At 37.8% G+C, this 20,950-nt stretch overlaps 6 protein-coding genes, 2 long non-coding RNA genes and 1 other non-coding gene across 21 annotated transcripts; 6 read left to right on the top strand and 3 right to left on the bottom strand.

Annotated features, from left to right (window-relative positions):
- Positions 1–33: 33 nt before the first annotated feature.
- Positions 34–2,479, bottom strand: LOC127262693 (probable LRR receptor-like serine/threonine-protein kinase At2g16250). Of its 2 annotated transcripts, none has more exons than XM_051291497.1 (5): positions 2,220–2,479; positions 1,312–1,984; positions 1,110–1,223; positions 852–874; positions 34–698 (listed from the first exon to the last, which is right to left on the bottom strand). In XM_051291497.1, the coding sequence occupies exons 2-5, from the start codon at positions 1,941–1,943 to the stop codon at positions 424–426; spliced, it is 1,044 nt and encodes a 347-aa protein (XP_051147454.1). In that variant the 5' UTR covers positions 1,944–1,984; positions 2,220–2,479; the 3' UTR covers positions 34–423. The 2 variants fall into 2 exon arrangements, with proteins under 2 accessions (XP_051147454.1, XP_051147455.1); XM_051291498.1 differs by having other exon boundaries at positions 508–729.
- On the top strand, positions 112–183 carry TRNAQ-CUG (transfer RNA glutamine (anticodon CUG)). The gene has a single exon. It is a non-coding gene; the product is annotated as a tRNA-Gln (tRNA).
- Positions 2,480–2,864: 385 nt separating the features above from the next.
- Positions 2,865–3,698, top strand: LOC127262501 (glycine-rich RNA-binding, abscisic acid-inducible protein-like). Its single transcript, XM_051291207.1, has 2 exons — positions 2,865–3,026; positions 3,117–3,698. Exons 1-2 carry the CDS (start codon positions 2,913–2,915, stop codon positions 3,507–3,509), a joined length of 507 nt encoding a protein of 168 aa, XP_051147164.1. The 5' UTR covers positions 2,865–2,912; the 3' UTR covers positions 3,510–3,698.
- Positions 3,699–3,964: 266 nt separating this feature from the next.
- LOC127262158 (uncharacterized) lies at positions 3,965–9,391 on the bottom strand. 5 transcript variants are annotated; one of them, XR_007841075.1, is made up of 6 exons: positions 7,603–9,391; positions 7,322–7,517; positions 7,157–7,250; positions 4,910–5,503; positions 4,363–4,482; positions 3,965–4,303 (listed from the first exon to the last, which is right to left on the bottom strand). It is a non-coding gene; the product is annotated as an uncharacterized LOC127262158 (long non-coding RNA). The 5 variants fall into 5 exon arrangements; XR_007841076.1 differs by having other exon boundaries at positions 4,400–4,482; XR_007841078.1 differs by having other exon boundaries at positions 3,965–4,482; positions 4,910–4,983; positions 5,061–5,503.
- Positions 5,374–5,942, top strand: LOC127262155 (transcription factor RADIALIS-like). Its single transcript, XM_051290697.1, has 2 exons — positions 5,374–5,632; positions 5,823–5,942. The coding sequence occupies exon 1, from the start codon at positions 5,374–5,376 to the stop codon at positions 5,629–5,631; it is 258 nt and encodes an 85-aa protein (XP_051146654.1). The 3' UTR covers position 5,632; positions 5,823–5,942.
- Positions 9,392–9,459: 68 nt separating the features above from the next.
- Positions 9,460–10,488, top strand: LOC127262154 (protein RADIALIS-like 3). The gene is made up of 2 exons (XM_051290696.1): positions 9,460–9,938; positions 10,154–10,488. Exons 1-2 carry the CDS (start codon positions 9,673–9,675, stop codon positions 10,176–10,178), a joined length of 291 nt encoding a protein of 96 aa, XP_051146653.1. The 5' UTR covers positions 9,460–9,672; the 3' UTR covers positions 10,179–10,488.
- An 84-nt stretch (positions 10,489–10,572) lies between these two features.
- Positions 10,573–20,190, bottom strand: LOC127262156 (uncharacterized). 7 transcript variants are annotated; one of them, XR_007841073.1, is made up of 13 exons: positions 20,049–20,190; positions 19,030–19,955; positions 18,845–18,904; positions 16,683–17,069; positions 15,453–15,744; positions 14,693–14,813; positions 14,377–14,567; positions 14,027–14,107; positions 12,737–13,583; positions 12,587–12,654; positions 12,406–12,481; positions 10,828–10,922; positions 10,573–10,679 (listed from the first exon to the last, which is right to left on the bottom strand). It is a non-coding gene; the product is annotated as an uncharacterized LOC127262156 (long non-coding RNA). The 7 variants fall into 7 exon arrangements; XR_007841067.1 differs by lacking the exon at positions 12,587–12,654; XR_007841068.1 differs by lacking the exon at positions 12,587–12,654 and having other exon boundaries at positions 10,573–10,669.
- Positions 13,097–15,262, top strand: LOC127262153 (transcription factor bHLH63-like). 2 transcript variants are annotated; one of them, XM_051290695.1, is made up of 7 exons: positions 13,097–13,507; positions 13,648–13,908; positions 13,991–14,125; positions 14,219–14,290; positions 14,407–14,577; positions 14,681–14,780; positions 15,036–15,262. In XM_051290695.1, the coding sequence occupies exons 1-7, from the start codon at positions 13,097–13,099 to the stop codon at positions 15,071–15,073; spliced, it is 1,188 nt and encodes a 395-aa protein (XP_051146652.1). In that variant the 3' UTR covers positions 15,074–15,262. The 2 variants fall into 2 exon arrangements, with proteins under 2 accessions (XP_051146652.1, XP_051146651.1); XM_051290694.1 differs by having other exon boundaries at positions 14,663–14,780.
- Positions 17,452–20,174, top strand: LOC127262152 (laccase-11-like). Its single transcript, XM_051290693.1, has 6 exons — positions 17,452–17,654; positions 17,734–17,885; positions 18,222–18,466; positions 18,785–18,913; positions 18,992–19,921; positions 20,026–20,174. The coding sequence occupies exons 1-6, from the start codon at positions 17,544–17,546 to the stop codon at positions 20,154–20,156; spliced, it is 1,698 nt and encodes a 565-aa protein (XP_051146650.1). The 5' UTR covers positions 17,452–17,543; the 3' UTR covers positions 20,157–20,174.
- Positions 20,191–20,950: the final 760 nt, after the last annotated feature.

The following is a 20,950-nucleotide window of genomic DNA, read 5'->3' as shown; positions in this document are numbered from 1 at the left end:
TCTATGTTCTGCTGAAAAGTCTAAATCAATTCATTGATGATATATTTATATGTAAATTCTATAACTCAAAGAAAATATTAAATATATTGTTAAGGATTCTTACCACAACCAGGTCCCATGGTCTAGTGGTTAGGACATTGGACTCTGAATCCAGTAACCCGAGTTCAAATCTCGGTGGGACCTTAAGTTTTTACCAATTCCTACTTACACTTTCTTTTTTTAATGCTAACCTCAGCCTTAGGCTTAAATGAGACAGCATATCCATTAGTCACTGCTATTCCAATTCTAATTGTTACTATATGAATTATACAAAGGATTCTTTTATAACTCACCAGGCAATGCAGCAAGTATCAATCCATGATTCATTTGCTCTACAGAGGTAAGTCTTTCCAAAGCCTTATGGACATCTCTCATCGAGGGCCGTCAATCCGGTCTGGGATCGAGACAGCTCTTAGAGATGATGCCCATGCCCCATACCTCCTTAAGGAAATCCTCATCCACTATCAATGAAGGATCCACTATTCTTGTCATCAGTTCCTCGTCTGTTAAACTTATGTACCTCAGGAATGTTTTGTCCAACCACTCACCCGTGGTGGCGTTCGAGGGTGTGCTGCTGATGTCCAATCTCCCGGTCACTAGCTCAAGCAGTACCTTCCCAAAGCAATATACGTCGTGGGCACATGTTACGTCCACCATACCTACTTGTTTCACCAAGAAAAGCGTATGGATCTTCATCAAAGTGCAAGACATAGCATTAAGGATTCAAATAAAAGGAAACTTAAAGCCATTAAAGTGGATCGAATAAAAGATTCAAAATGTAGTTAGTGTACAAGAATAAGTTTAGGACGTACCCCATGTGTCATTTTCAGGATCCCTGCAACGGTGAAACACACATTTGTTTTAGTTCAAGGGCTTGGAACTTAAATCCTTCCATTATCAAGAATAATCATGTAACTAAGTTTACTAGATAACAGTCTTGTGACAACTCAAATATTCCTTGTGATTAAATTTAAAGAGATGAGAAATACATATGCAAAGAGCTATTTTATATGACAATATGTTTTCGGTGGCAAAAGTTATCACAGAAGTTTCATTCTATATGTGTTAACCTTATAAACCAGTCGTCTTCATCATCCAGTTTTTCGGTTTCTTGAGTCGGGCTTAAGCTTCCTAATCTTACTTCGAAGTTATTATCCAGCAGAATGCTACTAGCTTGTACATCCCTGGAAGAATTCACAAGAAATCAATACAATGAAATATATATACAATGGAAATTTTGAAGGACAAACATAAACTGCAAAACGGATTTACCCATGGACTAGTGGTGGATTGCATTCATGGTGTAGATAGACTAGCCCTTCTGCAGCCCCCACAGCAATCTTCAGACGTTTAATCCAATCCAAGGATATCAATTCATCTTTGTCGGGATGCTTCTTGAACAAAGAACTGGCCAGATCACCTTCTGGCATATACTTGTAAACCAAATATTTGTGATCCTTGTCCTTCAGGCAATGCCCCAGCAGAGGGAACTGTTTCGATTCCCCAATACAGCTCAGGAATTTCAATTCCCACAGATATGCTTCCCGATCAGCGATCACCTTCAGATCAACTCTTTTTACGACGATTGGATCCGAAAATTGAGGGAACATTGGAGGCAGAATGTTGGAAAGACCTCGCGAGGGTTGAGGGAAGACTCCGAGGAAGAAATCTCCGGAGCGGCCGCGCTTGATGAGGTTTTGGTTGCTGAAATTTCCTGTTGCTCGGAGAATCTGGCGGCGCGTGAACTGAAATCCGAGGTTCGAATACCTGAGCGACGACTCGGAAATCTGCCTGGAGTTGAAGCGGATGCTGTCGAGGGATGCGGAGCGGGCGAGCTCGCGGAGGTGTTCTCTGAGCAGTGCTGCTCCGACGATCCGTTCCCAGTTGTCGTATATCGCCGACATCGCTCGAATATATCTATGGATATCGCCGGAAACGAATGAATCTGTAGAAAATAAGAGCTACCGGTGAGAGAAATGCTCTGTCAACTGATTCAACTGGCATTTACGACTTATGGTGTTCTTCACGCGGAATTCGACAAATTTACGCTCGAAAATATTCATTCTCTATTAGCACATTCGTGCTTCAAGTTATGCGCGAGGAAATTTCGTCAGAAACACCATAGAATTCCTATTCTTTGAGATATATTTACATAAGTATATAAGAGTGCGACGAAGTACCTCAGCCGTATCGTTGACTCCTGCGCCGCCATGAATTGTCCGCGGAGCATTCGCCTCAACACTTTCCAGCATCATAGGAAGTGACGTACCGATTTCCAGGACGCTGGATTTATCCACGCAGCCGAAACTTCAATTCTCCCTCCGATCCGCTGGTTTCAGTACGTCAATTCAATTCGCCATAGCTCGAATTCGAGTGATTAGATTTCCGGCGGTGATGACGTCCAGCTCCCTCACCGGCGCTAATGGCCATGGAGATCCGACCCGAGATACGACCCTGATCCGATCTATTATTTGGGATCTCATCGGGTCTTGTAAACTATATTTCGGATTAAATCTGGGTCCAATTCGAATATTGTTTCGGATTGGGTATAATTGTATTCAATTCGGATCCTAACTATAGGTAATGAAACCCTCCCTTATCGAAATTGGATTAAGGCCCAATAAGTACATAAAAGATTTGGGCCAAAAGATGGGCTTATTGTATGTACGTTTACCGGAATCCCGTTCCGTTCCGTTCCCTGTAACCGCATTAACACAAACCTGTAACTGACCGCGAGAAATGCGCGGGAATTCCAACTGCCCGCTGCCCGCACCTATATAAGGCGCCCTGTTTCTTCCGCCTTACCATCTCTTTGTTGATTTTTTTTTTTTTTTTTCTCAGCCCTGCGAAGAATTTGTCAGGTAAGTTGTTCAATGGCGGCAGCGGATGTTGAATTCAGATGCTTCGTCGGTGGTTTGGCTTGGGCGACCACCGATTATTCGCTGGGGCAAGCATTCGCTCAGTACGGTGAAGTCTTAGAATCGAAGGTCGGTGGCTTCGATCGATCCGATCTAGATCGGTTTGCGTTACCTGTTCCTTCGCCTTTGCGTTATTCTTCGATTTGATTTCTTCTGCAGATTATTAACGATCGGGAGACAGGAAGGTCCAGGGGATTCGGATTCGTGACCTTTAGGGACGAGCACGCGATGAGGGATGCGATCGAGGCAATGAACGGCCAGGATCTCGACGGCCGCAACATCACTGTGAACGAGGCTCAGTCACGTGGAGGAGGAAGTAATGGCGGTGGATTCCGCGGTTCTCGTCGCGACGGTGGCGGTTATGGAAACAGCGGCGGCGGCGGCAGCTATCCCCGGCGGGATGGTGGCTATGGAGGCAGCGGCAGTTACGGCGGCGGACGTCGTGAGGGTGGATTTGGAGGCGGTCGGCGAGGCGGTTATGGCAGCGGCGGCGAGCGTGGATACTCCAGGGGCGGCGGAGGCACGGCGGCGTACGGAAACTGGAGAAATTGAAGGAGGTTTTTGAGTGGAGCGTAATGATTATCGTTCCACTTTCTTTCTATCATCACTCTCTCTGTGAAATTGAAAATCAATGGTTGGTGTTGCTTACTCTTTGTGTTGTGTTGTGTTCTGAAAACCTTCTAACAGCTGCTCACTCAACTCATATGCTAACAGACACTATCTATAATTGGAAAAACTTTAAAATAACAAAATTGATTTTCTTCACATTGTGATTTAAATAAATAAATAATAACTAAACATCTTTTATTTGGAGTTTGGGTCACCTTTCTTTCTTTTTTTCTTTTTAATTTTAATAATCATTAAATAAAATATATATATATATATTTTTTATTCGAAATATTATATACAAACATGTACCGTGGCAGCTCTGCCTTGGTGGGGGCGTATCAACAAAGATTCTTCTGACAATAACATGCTGTACCTTTCAATCTAATCATTGGAGCAAATATATATATATAGAATCATGTATAATCAAACAAACATTCATCTAGTTCCCCATCCTCATCGATTTTTAACAACCCAACACGAAATGCATGCATTTGCATAACTAACCAACAACTAATTAAACAATCTATTCTCAAAATCCAATTTTTGCCTTTTAAAATTCTCAATAAAAAATATCAGAATGAGAATGAATGACCTAACAAAAATGAGAATGAGAATCCTGTAATGGCCCCAAGGACCATTTCTTTTTCTTCACACAAAACTCTCAGCTCTGCTCCACTTGACACTAGATAGAATCAATTGCATCACACTCTTACCTCTTCATTGAGGAGCTGCTGCATCTGTAAATTATTGTTATTACAGTCAAGAATCAAGTTAAGTTCAAAGTGGTGGATATTACCAAGGAAAGAGTAGCTTGGTCCAGGGTGATGAAAAACCTTATCTTCCATCAACTCCTTTCAAGATTCCATCCCAACCACTAATCACCTTTCGACAAAGTTGATCCAACCAGCCAAGCCACCTGTTATTCATCATAAGCACAACATTGTTAAAGTATATGATGAACATAGGCCAAGTTAGGGCAGTAAATTAAGATTTAAGAAACACCATAATTTGAAACTGATTGATCAAAGGAAATGTAGGAAGCTATTATAAGCAGAAGATCAACCCCCTACATTTTACCTTTACGTCATTGAGGAAAATATCAAAAACCAATGTGTAAATAATATGTTCTGCTAGGCATTTCATATTCTTCTCAACCAAATGGCTCTATAGCATACACTTGGCCTTCGTCTGAAGGAATGCATCCTTGCCAAGTAATGTTTGATAAAAAGGGAGAAGCATTATAATTGTAGTAAACTAAACATGTGCATAGTTACAGAAAACCCGAGGTAATGTGCAAAAGAAAGAAATTTACTGGTAGAGAATGAAAGAGATTTTATACATACAGATTCTGAACTTTGTAGAGATTCTTCTGGTTGGTCCTTCCACGGTATAGTCAGTTGATATGGAGCATTTACCACTACATGATAGAAGGAGGAATCTCCCAAATTGTGATTTATACAAGAACAGCAAATGATGGAGGTAAATGTTGTATACCAATTTCATATGCCGGTCGAGAGATTCTTCAAGGTAGTAGTAACTTGCCTTTTGTCCCACTCCAGATGTGGTTCTTAGGGAGACAAATCACCAGAATTCCTCATATCTTGCTAGTTCATACGAAAAGGGCAACTGGCATGACCAGCAGCACAACTTCGAACCCCATGTCTACCCTTGGAGCCTATAAATACTTCACAATTCCCACTGTTTTCTACACCATCCTCAGCTGACAGTTCTTGACCTCAGTCTTGCTAGACCCCTCAATATTTTTTTTTTTCAGTAAAGCGACTCCCTCCAGCATTTAGTGTTGGAAATGGCGTCTAGCTCGATGAGGTCTTGGTCAGCTGCGGAAAACAAAGCCTTTGAGATGGCACTGGCGGTGTTCGACAAGGACACCCCAGACCGTTGGGTGAATGTAGCGAGGGCTATTGGCGGGAGGACCCCTGAAGAAGTGAAAAGGCACTATGAAATCTTAGTGGAGGATGTTAAATACATTGAGAGCGGTAAAGTACCGTTCCCCAACTACATTACCACTGGAGGAGTTGGTAGCATCAAGACAATTAGGAAATAAGGTACATTCTACAATCCATGCCTTAATATTTGAAATAACTATCACTGAAAGCATCAAAATTCCATGAATGTGTTATTGTTACGGCCATGCAATCAAAAAATCAATCCATAGAAGATCTTCAGAAAGTGTTTTGTTGGATATTATGTTGGATTGTAGTTATACTAATGAATAATCATTATATTTTCGTGCAGGATGACGAATCAGAAGCTATAACAGAATAAAGAAATGCATTGCAGTTATGTTCAGATGCATGAAGATTATTATAGATATATATATTTAATATGCACAATGCAGCAGCTACTTAAGAATCAATATAGAGTGATTCTTCCTAACATGAGACAAAATTTGTCTAATAACCACTAGATTATGTAGTTTCCCTTCAATTATCATTCTAGCTGTGTTATGTACTAATAATCTACAATTTATTGGAGGAAGTTGTTTGAAATCCTTCAAGATTGTAATCTCTTTGATATCAAAGGAACAACTAAATTTCCCTATTTATGATCATGTCTATTTTATCTTCCCTACATACTTCATTATTTCAAATTATTTATGTTTCTTCACTTCAAAGTAGAAGGATGCTGGCAGATTATCAGGACCAGTTTTGTGGGGAAAAAATATTCTACAACATGTAGTAGTAGCCTATATTGCTTACAATGATTGTAATGTAGTCAATGAAGTTTCATGATGTCAGTTTAGTGACTAAAAGACATTAATTAATTAGAAGACATGATGAGAGCATATAAGCCAGGATATATTACCAAAATAGTGTGAATATGTATTTTGGTAATATAGATGGGAGGGATGATGCATACACATTTCCACTGAAAGATACACTATTCAAAATTTCTATGATTAAACCAATATATCCCTGCAATTCAGAGGCCTGATTATACTCTATGCCCTCAGATGGTATACATAGGATATCTCCAAGGAACGTATAAACCATACTTGACAAGTAAACCAACATTTTGTAATGATATATTTGCAGATGGTATCATAAATTCTTATTGGTTATGGTTAGGAAAAAAGCCTCTTCTGAATGATTAAATATACTAAAATTCATGTCAAGCCTGATAACAACTTTGGGATAACATTCCAAGCAACTTAACGCATAATAAATGATTTATACCCTTGCAAGATTGTCAGAAATATGTGGATGAACCCAAAATGTAAAAATTACATTGAGACATCCTCTGCTACTCCTGCATATGTCATTTGCAAATATGCATGAAAAAAAGAAAAAAAGAAAAAAAAAGCCATAACTCCAGATTGATTTAATCAATTACATCTGGGATACAAAATATAATAAGCATTCCTTAAAAGCAAACAAATTACCTCTATACACCGGGTTCTGTGGACAAGAAATGGATATGAACAATGTAACTCATTAACACAATTAGGTTTATACAATGTTAAAACTTAAACATGAAACCTCTAATATACCGTTCCATAATCCAATAATACACTCCAAGCTCATAGTAGATGCAAGGCTAAAACAAGTAAGGTTCAATAATCAATACACCTTACTCAGCCACGGTTGTTCTGAGGGGCAAAAAGCTTTCCACTTCTCTGTTCACCATATTTCTTTCTGCAACAACTTTTGACATCCCAAACATCTGAGAAAATTCCTAGGATCAGAAATGGCTTGACATCAAATCAGAGTTTAAAGGAATTGAAAGCTGGAAACCTTCTTGATAGTCTTCTGGAAGTAAGTTTTGTGTTCCTCCGTGGAAGCATGAATAAATTCATCAATGTGATCCCTCAGATCTTCCATAAATGTTGCTTCTTCATTTTTCTTTTTACTACATGAAGTCATGGCTGGATTTGAAGCTCCAGATGAAGAACTCCTTTGGAATTTTTTCACTTGACATTGTCTATATTACCTAATCAGGTGTCATCAAAGTTGTTCAGTAATCAGTAATGTCTTTTAAACAGATCAAACCAGGAATGGCAGTAAAACAGGCATACCAAGAACTTAGGAAGAATTCATATCCAGGTATGCTTGCTTACGTTTTCACCCCATTTAGAACATCCCATCCAAACCTATTTCAATTCCTAAACACCCAAAACACAGACAAACACACTTTGCAAATAGCCAAAATAACAACATGATTCAAATATCATTTCACATTAACACCCGAAAGATAATCCGAGAAAATTTCCAAGCCAGCGAGCAAGATAGTTATTTCCATTAAAGGCCAATTTTGCCTATGCAACATTAGATGATCATCCACGTCCACCACGCAACTCAACAGTAACACAAAAAAAACCAATAAAGGAACTGCAGAATTTCACTTTTCTACCTCCGATCAATTCATGGTCCCAAAATGTTCTATATTCCATAAGATATGCCAAGAAAAGATCAAATGAGAATCAAAATACTCATTCGGAATGACATCAATTCAGAAGAAAACAAGAATAATATGCAGAGACATGAACACCAAAACAAAAGACGATAATATGCAACAAAAGACGATATTTTCCCAAAGCCAGATCAAATATGCAGAGACATGAACACCAAAACATGTACGATCTCATCAATAGTTTTTCCGTTCTAGAAAGACCGTAGCACACGTGTGAAATAACAATTGGGCTTCATCTGGCCCAAAATTAAACCTTATTGGGCCTAGATGGGCCCATTACAAAAACAATAAGATCACTGACAATTCTTATTTTAAAAAAAAAATAAATAAATAGTGTAATAATAGGGTTGTTTGTTTGTTTGAATTGATACATGTTGAATTAGTGCAACATATGCTATTATAATATGTAGTTTGGGAAGAAAACAAAAATAACTCATGGGCATGGTTTGAAATATCACACCTTAGTCACACGTATGTTGAAGTGGTATATCAAACAAATTCAATATGCTGAGAATATATTCTCTTTCTTGGCCTAAAATGGGATGGACCAACTAAAAGTGTGGACCTATTTTCGGTAGGAATTCAAGCTAAAAAGTAGAGCAAAAAATTGTGGAAGTTGAAGACACAATCATAATAAGTGAATGGCTTTTGAGGAAATCGAATCCCATCAAAAAAAAAAAACTTATCAAAAGAACTTTTTCATATGATGATTTTTTTAGGGTGACCCAGAAAATTGTGTGAAACTAAAAAGAAAGAAAGAAAGAACAAAAGGAAATTTCCCAGTTGTGTTGTGATAGTTTGATGGAGGAGAGGACCACTAACTGCTTGAAATGTGACCTTTAATTTTCCATGATTCTTGAAAGATGTTAGAGAGTAAATACGTACATAAAATGTACATGCATACAGTATAAAAATTTTTGTTTTTTAATTTGGATTAAGATTATTTGTTATTGGTGGGAAGAGACAGAGGGAAATTGAATTGGAAAGTCCAAACTTCAAATTCCAATAAAAGTGAGACGTTATTGGTAATGATATTGAGATATAAACCAATCAATAGCTCGTGAGCCATATGTATATGTAAATATCATAGCCAATAACTCATTTCCCAGTTTTACTTACATTGGAATTTGAATTTTGGATTTTCTAATTTAATTTCCTTTTTCTCTTCCCGCCAATAACCAATCAATATTTTATAATTATGTAAAATATAAATAAACTTTTTAGATAAAATTTGGCATGAAATGAAATGAATCAGTCAGTCAGTGAATAGGAACAACTTCTCAACGACACTTGTAGATTGCATGCTGTCACTCTCAATCTCACTCACTCACAGAGACAGACCTGTAGATACATGTATGTATAAGCAGAGAGAGAGACTAGAGAAAGAGGCATGTATGTATACCTGTATGTATGTATGTATGTATAATGATATGAAGTGAGTGAGTAAGTGTATGTGTGGTTGCAGTTGAGACGTGTCAGTGAGTATCAGTAGGGTTTGAAACTTTACCCACTCTCCAGATTCGGATGGATCATCGCCATACGTACCAATGCCAATTGCAATTGCATTCCTCCTCCGATCCGCCGCTATAAATAGCTACGCTCTCGGCGCAATATCTTCACTACCACACCACAAAACCTAATCAATTTTTTCTCTTCTCCTTTCTGTGGCTCACGAATGGCGTCTGGATCGCTGAGCTCGCACAGGCCAGGCTCCTCCTCGTGGACACCGCAGGAGAACAAGCTGTTCGAGCGAGCCCTAGCGCGCTTCGACACCGACTCCCCTGACCGCTGGCAGAACGTCGCCAGGGCGGTCGGCGGCGGAAAGTCCGCCGACGAAGTTAAAAGGCACTACGACATCCTCATTGAGGATCTCCGCCGAATCGAATCCGGCCATGTCCCTATCCCCAATTACACCAACACTTCTGTCCAGGATGAGAAAAGGTACATTATACATATATATATATATATATATATTTAAAATATTTAAAAATATATATTTTTAATTTAACCCCAGGCGCACACACACATACGTATACATTATGCATCTATACTATACACGTGACTGCATATGATATGCATGTATATATAGTGATTGAAATCTGCTTTTTTAAATTTAATTAATTAATTAATTAATGTTGTGGTTAAATATAATGTAGGCTGCTGAAGCTTCTCAACATGTGATTGGGAGTAGAGCTGAGAGGGCTAGCTGATGAAGAATATTAATTAATTAAAATGAACGAAGAATGCTGTAATTATTGGCCTTCTTCCTAATTAATTAGCTTTTTTAATTTATTAGGTATTGTCACGATGTAACGCCCCTAGTTTTTCATGCATGCATATTATGTTTGTCTTCTCTTGAAGCAGATAATCAAGTCTACTGCTAATGCATGCATATGAATATCCCCATCCCTAATTACCTAGTAGCTTTTGTCTTTCCTAGTATTGAATAAAAATCCTACTTGCTATAAATATGCTGTTTCTAATTAACGTTATAATTTTCTTAATATATATATATATATATGTATATTATCATTGCCTTATAGCTAGAAATTAAATAAAATTATATATGGGCTACCTGTTGGGCCTTCTATCATGGACTTCATAAACGCTACAGTTGGGCCGGGTGTTATTTGGCCCAAACATTATTCTTCCAAAAAGAATCTTTTAAGGACCTGTAAAGTACTAAAGTGGAGAGAAAATTTGTAAATAAATTTATAAAATTAATTAAGCTGGTTTAGCATTCCTTGTCTACAATCAATAATGTTTATATGTATTTATTTATTTATTTTGTGTGAAAAGGAAGAAGAGGATTGTAGTGTGTGTCCATTACCTCTGCTGGAAAGAGGCCCATTTCATGTTTATCCATTACAATCAGCTTTCAGGTTCTTCACAACATTGTTCCAAATCCAAGCACCAGAAAAGCAGCTTCAAAACAAGGAAAATAAAATTAAAATAACAATAATAATAATTATTATTATTATATAATACTATTATATACAAACAATATTATTAAAAATAATGAAAACAATATGGGTGCACAGATTTGATATGGAACATTGGATCTGCTGCAATATAAATTGGCCACTTATCATTCCCATCACTTATTATTTTCTGAGAGGATAAGAAGACAGCATAAATATATATATATATATATATATATCCATTTTTTTAAGGGTAAACAAAGATGAAATCTTTGGATTCTTCTTCAACTTATTCATTTCACTTCCCTAAAGAAAAGTAAATAAGTCAACAAATTATCATGCAAATAATCTTTCTTATTTTCAACTAACTGATGAATAATAATAGCAGCAATCATGAAAAATGGATTGTCTTCAATAATGATAATCTTGATTCTTGAAGAATGGGCTCATCATTTCATACTGCAGATTGTAAAGTAGCATATATCATCATACATAGAAAATAAAAAGTTTAAAAATCAAATTTATGCACTATCTACATGCAATACACATACACACACATATACAAATATACAATCATGTCATTTATGATTGGTTCAATGTACTTGGCTTTGGGGCATGTAATATAAAAGCATAAAAAACTCAAGATGGGAAAGAAGGCTGAAAGCAAGCAAAATCAAACTATTTTTTCTAAAAATAAAAAAGAACTTGTGGCACAGCCATTAAGTTTTGCTATATAGCCCACAAAGAAAGTGATTGAAGGATTCAGATAAGGACAGGTCCCTATTGGCGGGGGTTGGGGGTGGGGGGGGGGGGGAGGGGGGGTCATGCTCCTGGTCATGGTCATCTCAAATATAATAATAAAATATTAAAAATAATAATAATAAGCCCCTTTTGTATTCTCACATTTCAATAATTTGCTAACTTTGTTGCCATGAGATGTATGTATCCATTTACATATGCAAAATTAAAATCATGCATGATGTACTAACTGAAGACTGTGTCAAGTCACTTTATATGAAAGCTAACAACCAAGCGTGACCTCAAATGCAAGGCACCGTACATATCTATTTCCAAAATTATATAAATAATAATAATAATACTTGTAATGATGGGGTATTTTTAAACAATAAAATAAAACTAACATAATAATAAAAGTGAACATGACTTAAAATCAAATTGGGAAACTACATGCATATTTGACCTTTTTTTCTCTTTGCTATTTTCTTTCAAAGCATCAAAAGACTAATTATGGCTATCATTTATACTTGATAGTGATTTAGGGTAATGTAAAAGTGCAATAATTAAGAATGATTACAAGGTCAAGTTGCTGCAGGAATTAATTATATGAAAACGAGATCAGGCAAATTGATTGGAACATGGATAATTTTAAATTTCTGATAAAGGGGAAGTCACATTCTGAAATTTAAATTTTTTCTAAAAGATTGAATGCGAAATAAACAATATTTGAGAAGGATATGAAATCTTACAAATGGTACCCCACTGACAATGATTTTTTCACAAAATCTTTGCTCCAATCCTATATCTGCCCACTATTACATTGTCCTGTACCAAAATATAGCAAATATTATTCTTTAGGTTATCTAATTTACTAACTATAAAAAATCAAGTTCCCCCCAAAAAGAGGGGGTTATGAATACATGTACCTACCTGTATGCATGTATGATGAATATGAAAAGTAAAATTGTGTCACAAATCTGATCCACTATGAGAATCATCTATTGATGAAGGTGAACAAAGAAACAAATAAAATAGTGGCATTTAAATAATAATTATTGAAATGGGGAAAGGAGGCCCAACCTATATATGGGCCGTGTCCAACAGACAGGCCCACGTGATTTGTGGGCCCACCCACCATGGCCTCTGCTCGTGGCCGGGCCCACTACCACTGTATCCCCCTCTCACATGTATTCCGGCTGCTTCAGTCATCTTCCGGCGGTCGTTATCATTTCCGGCCACTTTATATTATAAAGTACCCCACACCCCCCCCCCCCCCTCTCTCTCTCTCTCTCTCTCTCTTTATATATATGTTTATATAACTATGCCTTAGCCACTATTTTTCCTCAGAACTCACAAGATCACATAAGACGATTAGGGATTGCTCTTGATACTTTACCTTTTCCTACCTTTGAAGAAGCTCTGGAGCAGCTCTCGCCGGAGATGATGCATTGTTTGAACGCCGATGCAGGAAATGCCAAAATGAGCGTGCTTGAGCGGCGCCTGAATTGGCAGCGGGATCAATTTCCTGCAACTTACTACGTCAGTGAAAACGATCTGCCAGGCGCTGGTGCTTTCTTCGCTTTAAATAACGATGATCGTGGAATTGGTGATGTCATGGTGGGCGGAGCTATGAAGCCGGACCCGGGTACGGAAAACGGGTGGGTCGGGGACTTGAGTCGGATGATCCTGAATTACGGGAATCGGTCCGAGGTCGAAGTGAGCAGAGCTTTTCCGGGGACAGTTATCTCCCCGCCGGCAACAGCACCGGCCGGCGTGGGAAAGGAAGCTGATTTTGGCTCGTCTACAGCAAACTCAAAAAAGAGAAAGGTTGATAAAGCTCAAAACCCTAAGGTGAGTGTGTGATGTTCTAGCAAACTTGCTCTGTTTGGCGTGCCCTGATGTTTGTGACTTCAACAGCTTTCCAATTCTGCATAATTTAAAGAAGAGAATTGTTATATAATTCAACGGGATGTATGTATTTATGTATGTAGGGATCTTCAGAAGAAATATTTGAGGAGAAAAAGGTGAAAGTTTATGCAGATGAGGAATCTAAAATGACAGGGCAAAACAGCAACAGCAACAGCAAGAGCACTACTACGACCACAACAGGCAGCAATGAAACCAACAAAAAGAACACGACCAAAGGGCCATCAAATGGCAACCCGAAGGCTTCAGATGCACCGAAGACTGATTACATTCATGTTCGTGCTCGTCGCGGCCAAGCCACGGACAGCCACAGCTTGGCTGAGAGAGTAAGAGATGTTTTTGTCTTTCTAGTCCCTGGAGAATTCATTTAGAAGCTATATTCAACTCTTGTTGCATTGATCATTGCAGGTGAGGAGAGAAAAGATCAGTGAAAGAATGAAGTACCTGCAAGATTTGGTTCCGGGGTGCAACAAGATAACTGGGAAAGCTGGAATGCTCGACGAAATAATCAACTATGTTCAATCTCTGCAAAGACAAGTAGAGGTAGATTAAATCCCAGTAAAAACTATATTCATATATATATATATATATGTCTTTGCAGAATAGAATTAACAAATTCATCATCATTCATTGCAGTTCTTGTCTATGAAGCTGGCTGCAATTAACCCTAGGCTTGATTTTGACATCGACAACTATCTAGCGAAAGAGGTAAAGACAGTTACATTGATTATTTGATTTAAATCCTTCCTATAGTTTGTATTCATAGAGATGGATGGGGAATCATAAATTCTTACATGTTTAACATCTCCAATTTCTCCCCGCAGATATTTCCATCGTGCACGTCTAGCTTTCCCTCTCACCTGGTGAATGCTGCTCACCTGCATTACAATGCATCAACTCAAGGAATTTCAGGCCCCATACCAGAAATTGGGAGAACTATTTCCCCACCAGTGGTTTCAATGGCCGATTCATTTCTTGATTCATCCTGTTTCAATGTGAGTGTCTGATTTAATCATTTTTTTATTTGTTTCACTTTCAGTTCAAGAATCAATTAGTCATCACTTCATCTAAAGAAAACAGTTTTACATGATGAGACAGCAAATTCAGCACCTGACATGGGAGGATGACTTGCAAAATCTGTTTTCTATGGAGTACCAACAAGGAAGACCAGCAGCATTTACTTCACAGCCATTTACAGGTACACAAACATGTCTACTCAATTTTCTGGTCCCTGTTTATTTCAACATCAGAAATCAAGCATAGTGGATATTTTACATTTCATGAGACCCCACATACACAGACTAAAGACCTCGCCATTAATCTATGTGGTCCTGCTTATTAGCCATGCAAAACTTTCTAATTGTGAAAATAAATTTCAGGCAGGACCTCCTCAAAATGTTTTCAAATCCAAATTATCAATCATCCTTGATGAAATCAAATTTCATAATTGCAGGTTTCCTGGAAGCAGGGAATGTAAAGCTGGAAATGTGAATGGCATATTCTTTGATGAGTCAAGTTCAAGTAATTCAAAGTTACCTGATCCTGATTATTTTTTATGTCCTTTCCAAATTAGATACTGTAAATATATTTAATGAGTAATGTTGTGCTATTGACAGTTATTATCATTAGCATATATAAGATGACAAGAAGAAATCCAATTTCAGTTTGAATTTCCTCTGATGATATTATTATAATCTTAATCCTCCACCACACACAAAATTAGACATTGCATATGATTAATTTAAATCAAAGCTGAAAGCACATTAATATCAGCCAGAAACAGTAAAAAATGACCATATTTCAGATTAATGCCCAGCCTATGAATAATTAATCAATGCAAACATCACCAACAGGAGATTGTCACACATACTTATTTCTGCAAGTTGTCCTGTGAATTAAAGCCTGAAAGCTGTTTGCAAGCATTCATTCATATGTAGAGAGGATAGGAAGACAATAGCCAACCAAATGTTTCTGATCCTGTGAGAGTGGAATGAGACATTTCAATTAATAAGACCCCTCATAATTAGATAACGAAATGCAATTTCTCTCAATTGTCTCATTTCCCTTTTGCTGTGGGGCTGTGGGCCTTTCCACAAAAGAGCTGTAAAGGTTCAATAATCCCATGGAGGGCAAACATATCTGGCTATCCCTATTCAACATACCTGCAAGCATTTAATAACACCCTAACAGTTTGCCACTGGAATAATAATAATAACAATAATAATAATAATAATAATAATAATATGCAGTAACAAGCTACAGAAATGAGAATATGTCAGATTCTTGATGATGAATTCCCTGACTATTTCCCAACAAATCATCCATTTTTTGACCAACTGTGTTAAAGCTGGAGCTGTAAACATCCATCACAATTCCATTTAAAAAATTTAAAAAAATAAAAAATACCCATACCCTTTTCCCATCAAGAAAAAAAGATTATATTCCACCAACAGAAATAAGTGGAGTTTGACAACAATCCTTGCTAGCATTCTCCAGGCATTTAGCTGCACAGCTATTTATAGATGAATACTCTACTTTTTAGCAGCATACACAGGGTAGTAGTAGAGAGAGTTTTAATCCTATTCCTATATGCTTATGTTCGTTCTGGTGGGACCTCAGAAGGGCAGAGAGCAGCTCTCATTTTCAAGCCATGTGAGGAAAGGCAAAGGCTGGACCTGCCCTAATCTATCAGTGAAATCTATTTGATTCTCTCTTCGCTATTGGATGTTGAAATGGAGTTTTGCCTCTTCACTATCATGGCCCCATTCTCCTCCCCTTTATAATATAACTTAAAACCTGCTTTCACAACACTGTCTTTTCCCTAGATAGAAATGAAAAATAAAAATGTTTTAAACCTACTAAAAAGATTCTTTGGCTGTGTGGATGACGCAAAAAACCTCACTATAACGAATGGATTGGAAAGTACTTCATGTGAGCTCATATACGACAACAAATACAGCACAACAGTACAAGAAAGAATTTATACATATTATATAGCGGTTAATTCAAGCAACTTACCATCACGTAAACTACAGAATAATCGGTATAACTATAACAATGTGGAAGAACAAATGCAGAATTTAAAAGAAGAGCAAATTACGAATGGAATCGAGACGTTCGTTCTCACTAGTTCATCAGATTAGCTTCCGAGATCACTCCTCTACCATAACCATAATCTTCTGTCCGATGCCTATCTCATTCGACTTGATTGTGCTGTGTGAGGCGAGGATGAGAATTCTTCCAGCAATGGCTGATCGGCGCTTCGTCCATGACTCCCCTGCGCTCAGCGTCGTAGCCACTCCACGATTATCCATGAAGAGGAAGCCCAAAGGACGTTCTCTAGCGGGCCGGGCTGCCTATGCCCAGGCCCACTAAAATGGGTACAATCAAGTTGCCTAGTGGATCGGATCGGCCCAGATCCGAAAACGCCCAGCCCACTTCAGTAGATACGATTCTCAGGACCAGGTCTCGTGGTGGACTAATAAATCTGAGTAAATACAAGTTTAGAGAAAGAGAGTAAAGCAAATTCATACTCCAAGCCAAGTACCCAAAAATATGAAAATATATATATATATATATATATATATAATATATTTAATTTAATTTTCTTGACTTGAGAGTAAAGCTGTAGAAGATGGTTGGCTCTAAGTAGCTCTCATGCATGCTCATACAAGAAATATACATACTGCACATAATATATCAAAGTATTATTACTTTCTTTCTTCCTATCTATCTTCAAAAACTGAACTTAGAATTAAAAGTCCCCATCAGAATATTGCTTGTAAGTTTTGGTGTTCTAACTCCAACTTTCACCTAATCAACAAACTGATGTCTAGCACAATACCCTCCCTCCCTTCCCACTCCCCTTCTATAAAATCTCCAAAAAAAAAAAAAAACTATGTAGCTACACAACACCCCCTCTCATATAATCAATCAAATTATATTTTAATTTCCCGGGGCGATGGGGGTCGAACACGACAATATCCACATTCGTCTATTACTCTTTTGTACTATACTAGGATGTCTTGCCACGACCCCGGCAATGGCTGCGCTCAAAAAATACCAATTTGACGTTAGTAGCAACAGTTAACTTGCAATAACTCTGTATGTTCAGTAGTGTATAATATATACGATTCTTTTGTATTTTTCAGGTTCAGGTAAAGACAGTGAGCAGATTGTGTCACGCGAAGCCTATTGTGACCGTTAATGGAATGTTTCCGGGGCCAACGATCTATGTTAGAGAAGGGGATCGCTTGCAGATTAATGTCACTAACTATGCACAATACAATATGTCTGTCCACTGGTAAGAATTAGTCGATCATGATCGCTATCCTAAGCGTATGGGAACGGTTAAGGTGCTGAATTGAAAAAATTAATATCATACTGATTTTTCAAATCAGTACCCGTAATATATACAAACAACATGTTGTGTATAATAAGATTGTGTGTTGTTGGTTCATAATTATAAGTATGTTGTATAACAGTATGTGGTGCGTTGAAATCAACTATTATTTGTGTTGTATAAGACTATAGCATGTGATGTTATTTCGTGTGTTGTATTTGTATTATACGAATACATACGGCGTGCTGTTTATAATAACACGTGTGTTGTCTGACACTTTTGTGTGTTTTCGGGCAGGCATGGTTTAAAGCAATATCGCAACGGGTGGGCAGACGGGCCGGCTTATATAACACAATGTCCAGTTCAGACAGGGCAAAGCTATACCTATGACTTCAATGTAACAGGGCAAAGAGGGACTTTGTGGTGGCATGCACATATCTCATGGCTTAGGGCAACTGTTTATGGAGCCATAGTTATTTTGCCTCAACAAGGGACACCTTATCCTTTCCCTCAACCCGATTTCGAATTCGAGCTCGTCTTAGGTAATTAAAAGGAACTAGAAGTTAGTTTATGTTAGATGATACAAATGATTGTCTCATCTAAAAGTTTAAGCTATTAAGATACGCATCATTTATTTATTTATTTATTTATCTTATATCATCTAAGAGTTGTTTTTTAAGGTTATTACAAGTTCAAGAACTTAGTTTATGTTAAATATATAAATGATAATCTCACCTAAAAGTTTAAACTATTACATCATCTATTTATTTATCTTATATCATCTAAGAGTTGTTTTTTAAGGTTATTACAAGTTCATGAGATGTGTAATAACATTGAAGAAACATTATGTGTCGAAACAGGCGAATGGTGGAACACTGATGTCGAAGAGGATGTAAAACAAGGAAACAAGTTGGGATTACCTCCGAAAACATCGGATGCGCATACGATCAACGGCAAGCCGGGGCCGCTCTTCCCGTGTTCTGAAAAACGTAGGATCAATGTAATGTCGAATGTTAGTTCTAGCTCGATAAGATGTAATAACGATGTGTTTTTTTTTTTTTGCTCAGACACTAATGCTATAGAGGTCGAGCAAGGAAAGACGTACCTCTTGAGAATCGTCAACGCTGCGCTCAACGACGAGCTTTTCTTCGCCATTGATGGACACAAGATGACGGTTGTCGAAATCGACGCTGTCTACACCAAACCTTTCTCGACTGAGACAATCCTAATAGCTCCTGGACAGACAACAAATGTTCTTGTCCGAGCGAACCAGCTCCCCGGGCGATACTTCATGGCCGCAAGGCCTTTCATGGACGCGCCGATTTCTATCGACAACAAAACAGCTGCAGCCATTCTGCAATATAAAGGCATCCCAAACTTCGTACTTCCGACATTACCTCAGCTGCCATCACTTAACAACACAGCTTATGCTCTAAGTTACAATGCAAAGCTCCGGAGCCTCAATTCAAAGCAGTTTCCGGCGGCGGTGCCGCGGAAAGTCGACCGGCGTCTGTTCTACACGATTGGCTTGGGAGTGAATCCTTGTGAGGATTGTCTGAATGGGACACAAATGGCGGCTTCATTGAACAACATAACCTTTGTGATGCCTAAAATTGGACTCTTACAGGCTCATTATTACAACCTTAAAGGAGTGTTCAAAATGGACTTCCCTGACCGTCCTCCGACGGTTTTTAACTACACCGGAGCGCCGCTTACGGCGAACCTGAAAACGTCGGTGAGCGGACAACCTCGGCTGAGCAAAATTGCGTTCAATTCGACGGTGGAATTGGTGCTGCAGGATACGAATCTTCTGTCGGTTGAATCTCATCCTTTCCATCTCCATGGGTATAATTTCTTCGTGGTCGGGTCAGGGATTGGGAACTTCGATCCTGTCAAGGATCCGGCGAAGTATAATTTGGTGGATCCTCCGGAGAGGAACACTGTCGGAGTTCCGACAGGGGGGTGGACTGCCATAAGGTTTAGAGCTGATAATCCAGGTATGGTTTATGATTTTGTAATGAGAATAAACATCTGTTAGATTTTGTAATGAGAAGAGAGTTTGTAAGATGACGATGATGGAATGATAATGGTAATGATGTAGGAGTTTGGTTTATGCATTGTCACCTGGAGCTTCACACTGGGTGGGGATTGAAGATGGCGTTTGTGGTGGAGAATGGACCGGACAAAGATCATTCGATTCGGCCTCCGCCAAAGGACCTTCCACCTTGTTAATGGAGGTGGAATTCTGCCCTAATTTCAGTTTCAGACAAGCCTTGTCGCCGTCTCCAATGTTCTGCAGATAAGAATGAATGAATTGCAGGAATATTTGGATTGAAGAAGAAGAAAGAAAGAAGAGAGCATTCACCAATTTGTTTAAACCTAATTTGTTTTCAAATGTAAATTAATAATATATATATATATATATGATATAAATGCTTGATTTGTACGAGATAAATTTGTTTGTTTCATATAATGAATCATCTTGTCTTTCATCTATGTTATACTTACACCACTTTTATATATTTACAATTTTATTATTTTTAATTTAACAAATATTAATAATTTAGTTATTATTTTTATTAAAATTTTATAATATTTTATTTATTTTTTTTTTATCTTATTTTAATATTATTATTGGGGTGCAAACTCAAATCCCATCGAAAATTATAGAAAAAAATTTCATGTCAGTTCCAAGCTCCATTAGCATGAGCTTTTTTGAAAAATATTCAAAAACTCAACCCAAAGCAGACAATATTACGCAGTATGGAGATATCTAATACTACTAATTTTTCAGAAAAATAGCTCTCGATAGTCAGTAAGTGTGATTGTATGAGGTGGGATGTCTGTAACTTTCTTCAGCTCGAATGTAGTGAAAGGTGTTCTTGCTGGTGAACCTGCCCTATCAATCCCAGTTGCTTCCCCGACCATTAATATATTAGTATATACATATTTTAGAAAATGAAAAAAAAAAAAATTATTTTTTCACAATTTTTATACAAAATATTAATATATCATAAACTCTTTCT

This window comes from Andrographis paniculata, unplaced genomic scaffold, assembly GCF_009805555.1.
Source record: "Andrographis paniculata isolate CXL003 unplaced genomic scaffold, ASM980555v1 Contig65END, whole genome shotgun sequence".
Classification (NCBI taxonomy): Eukaryota; Viridiplantae; Streptophyta; class Magnoliopsida; order Lamiales; family Acanthaceae; genus Andrographis; species Andrographis paniculata.
This window is presented reverse-complemented; position numbering and strand designations above follow the sequence as displayed.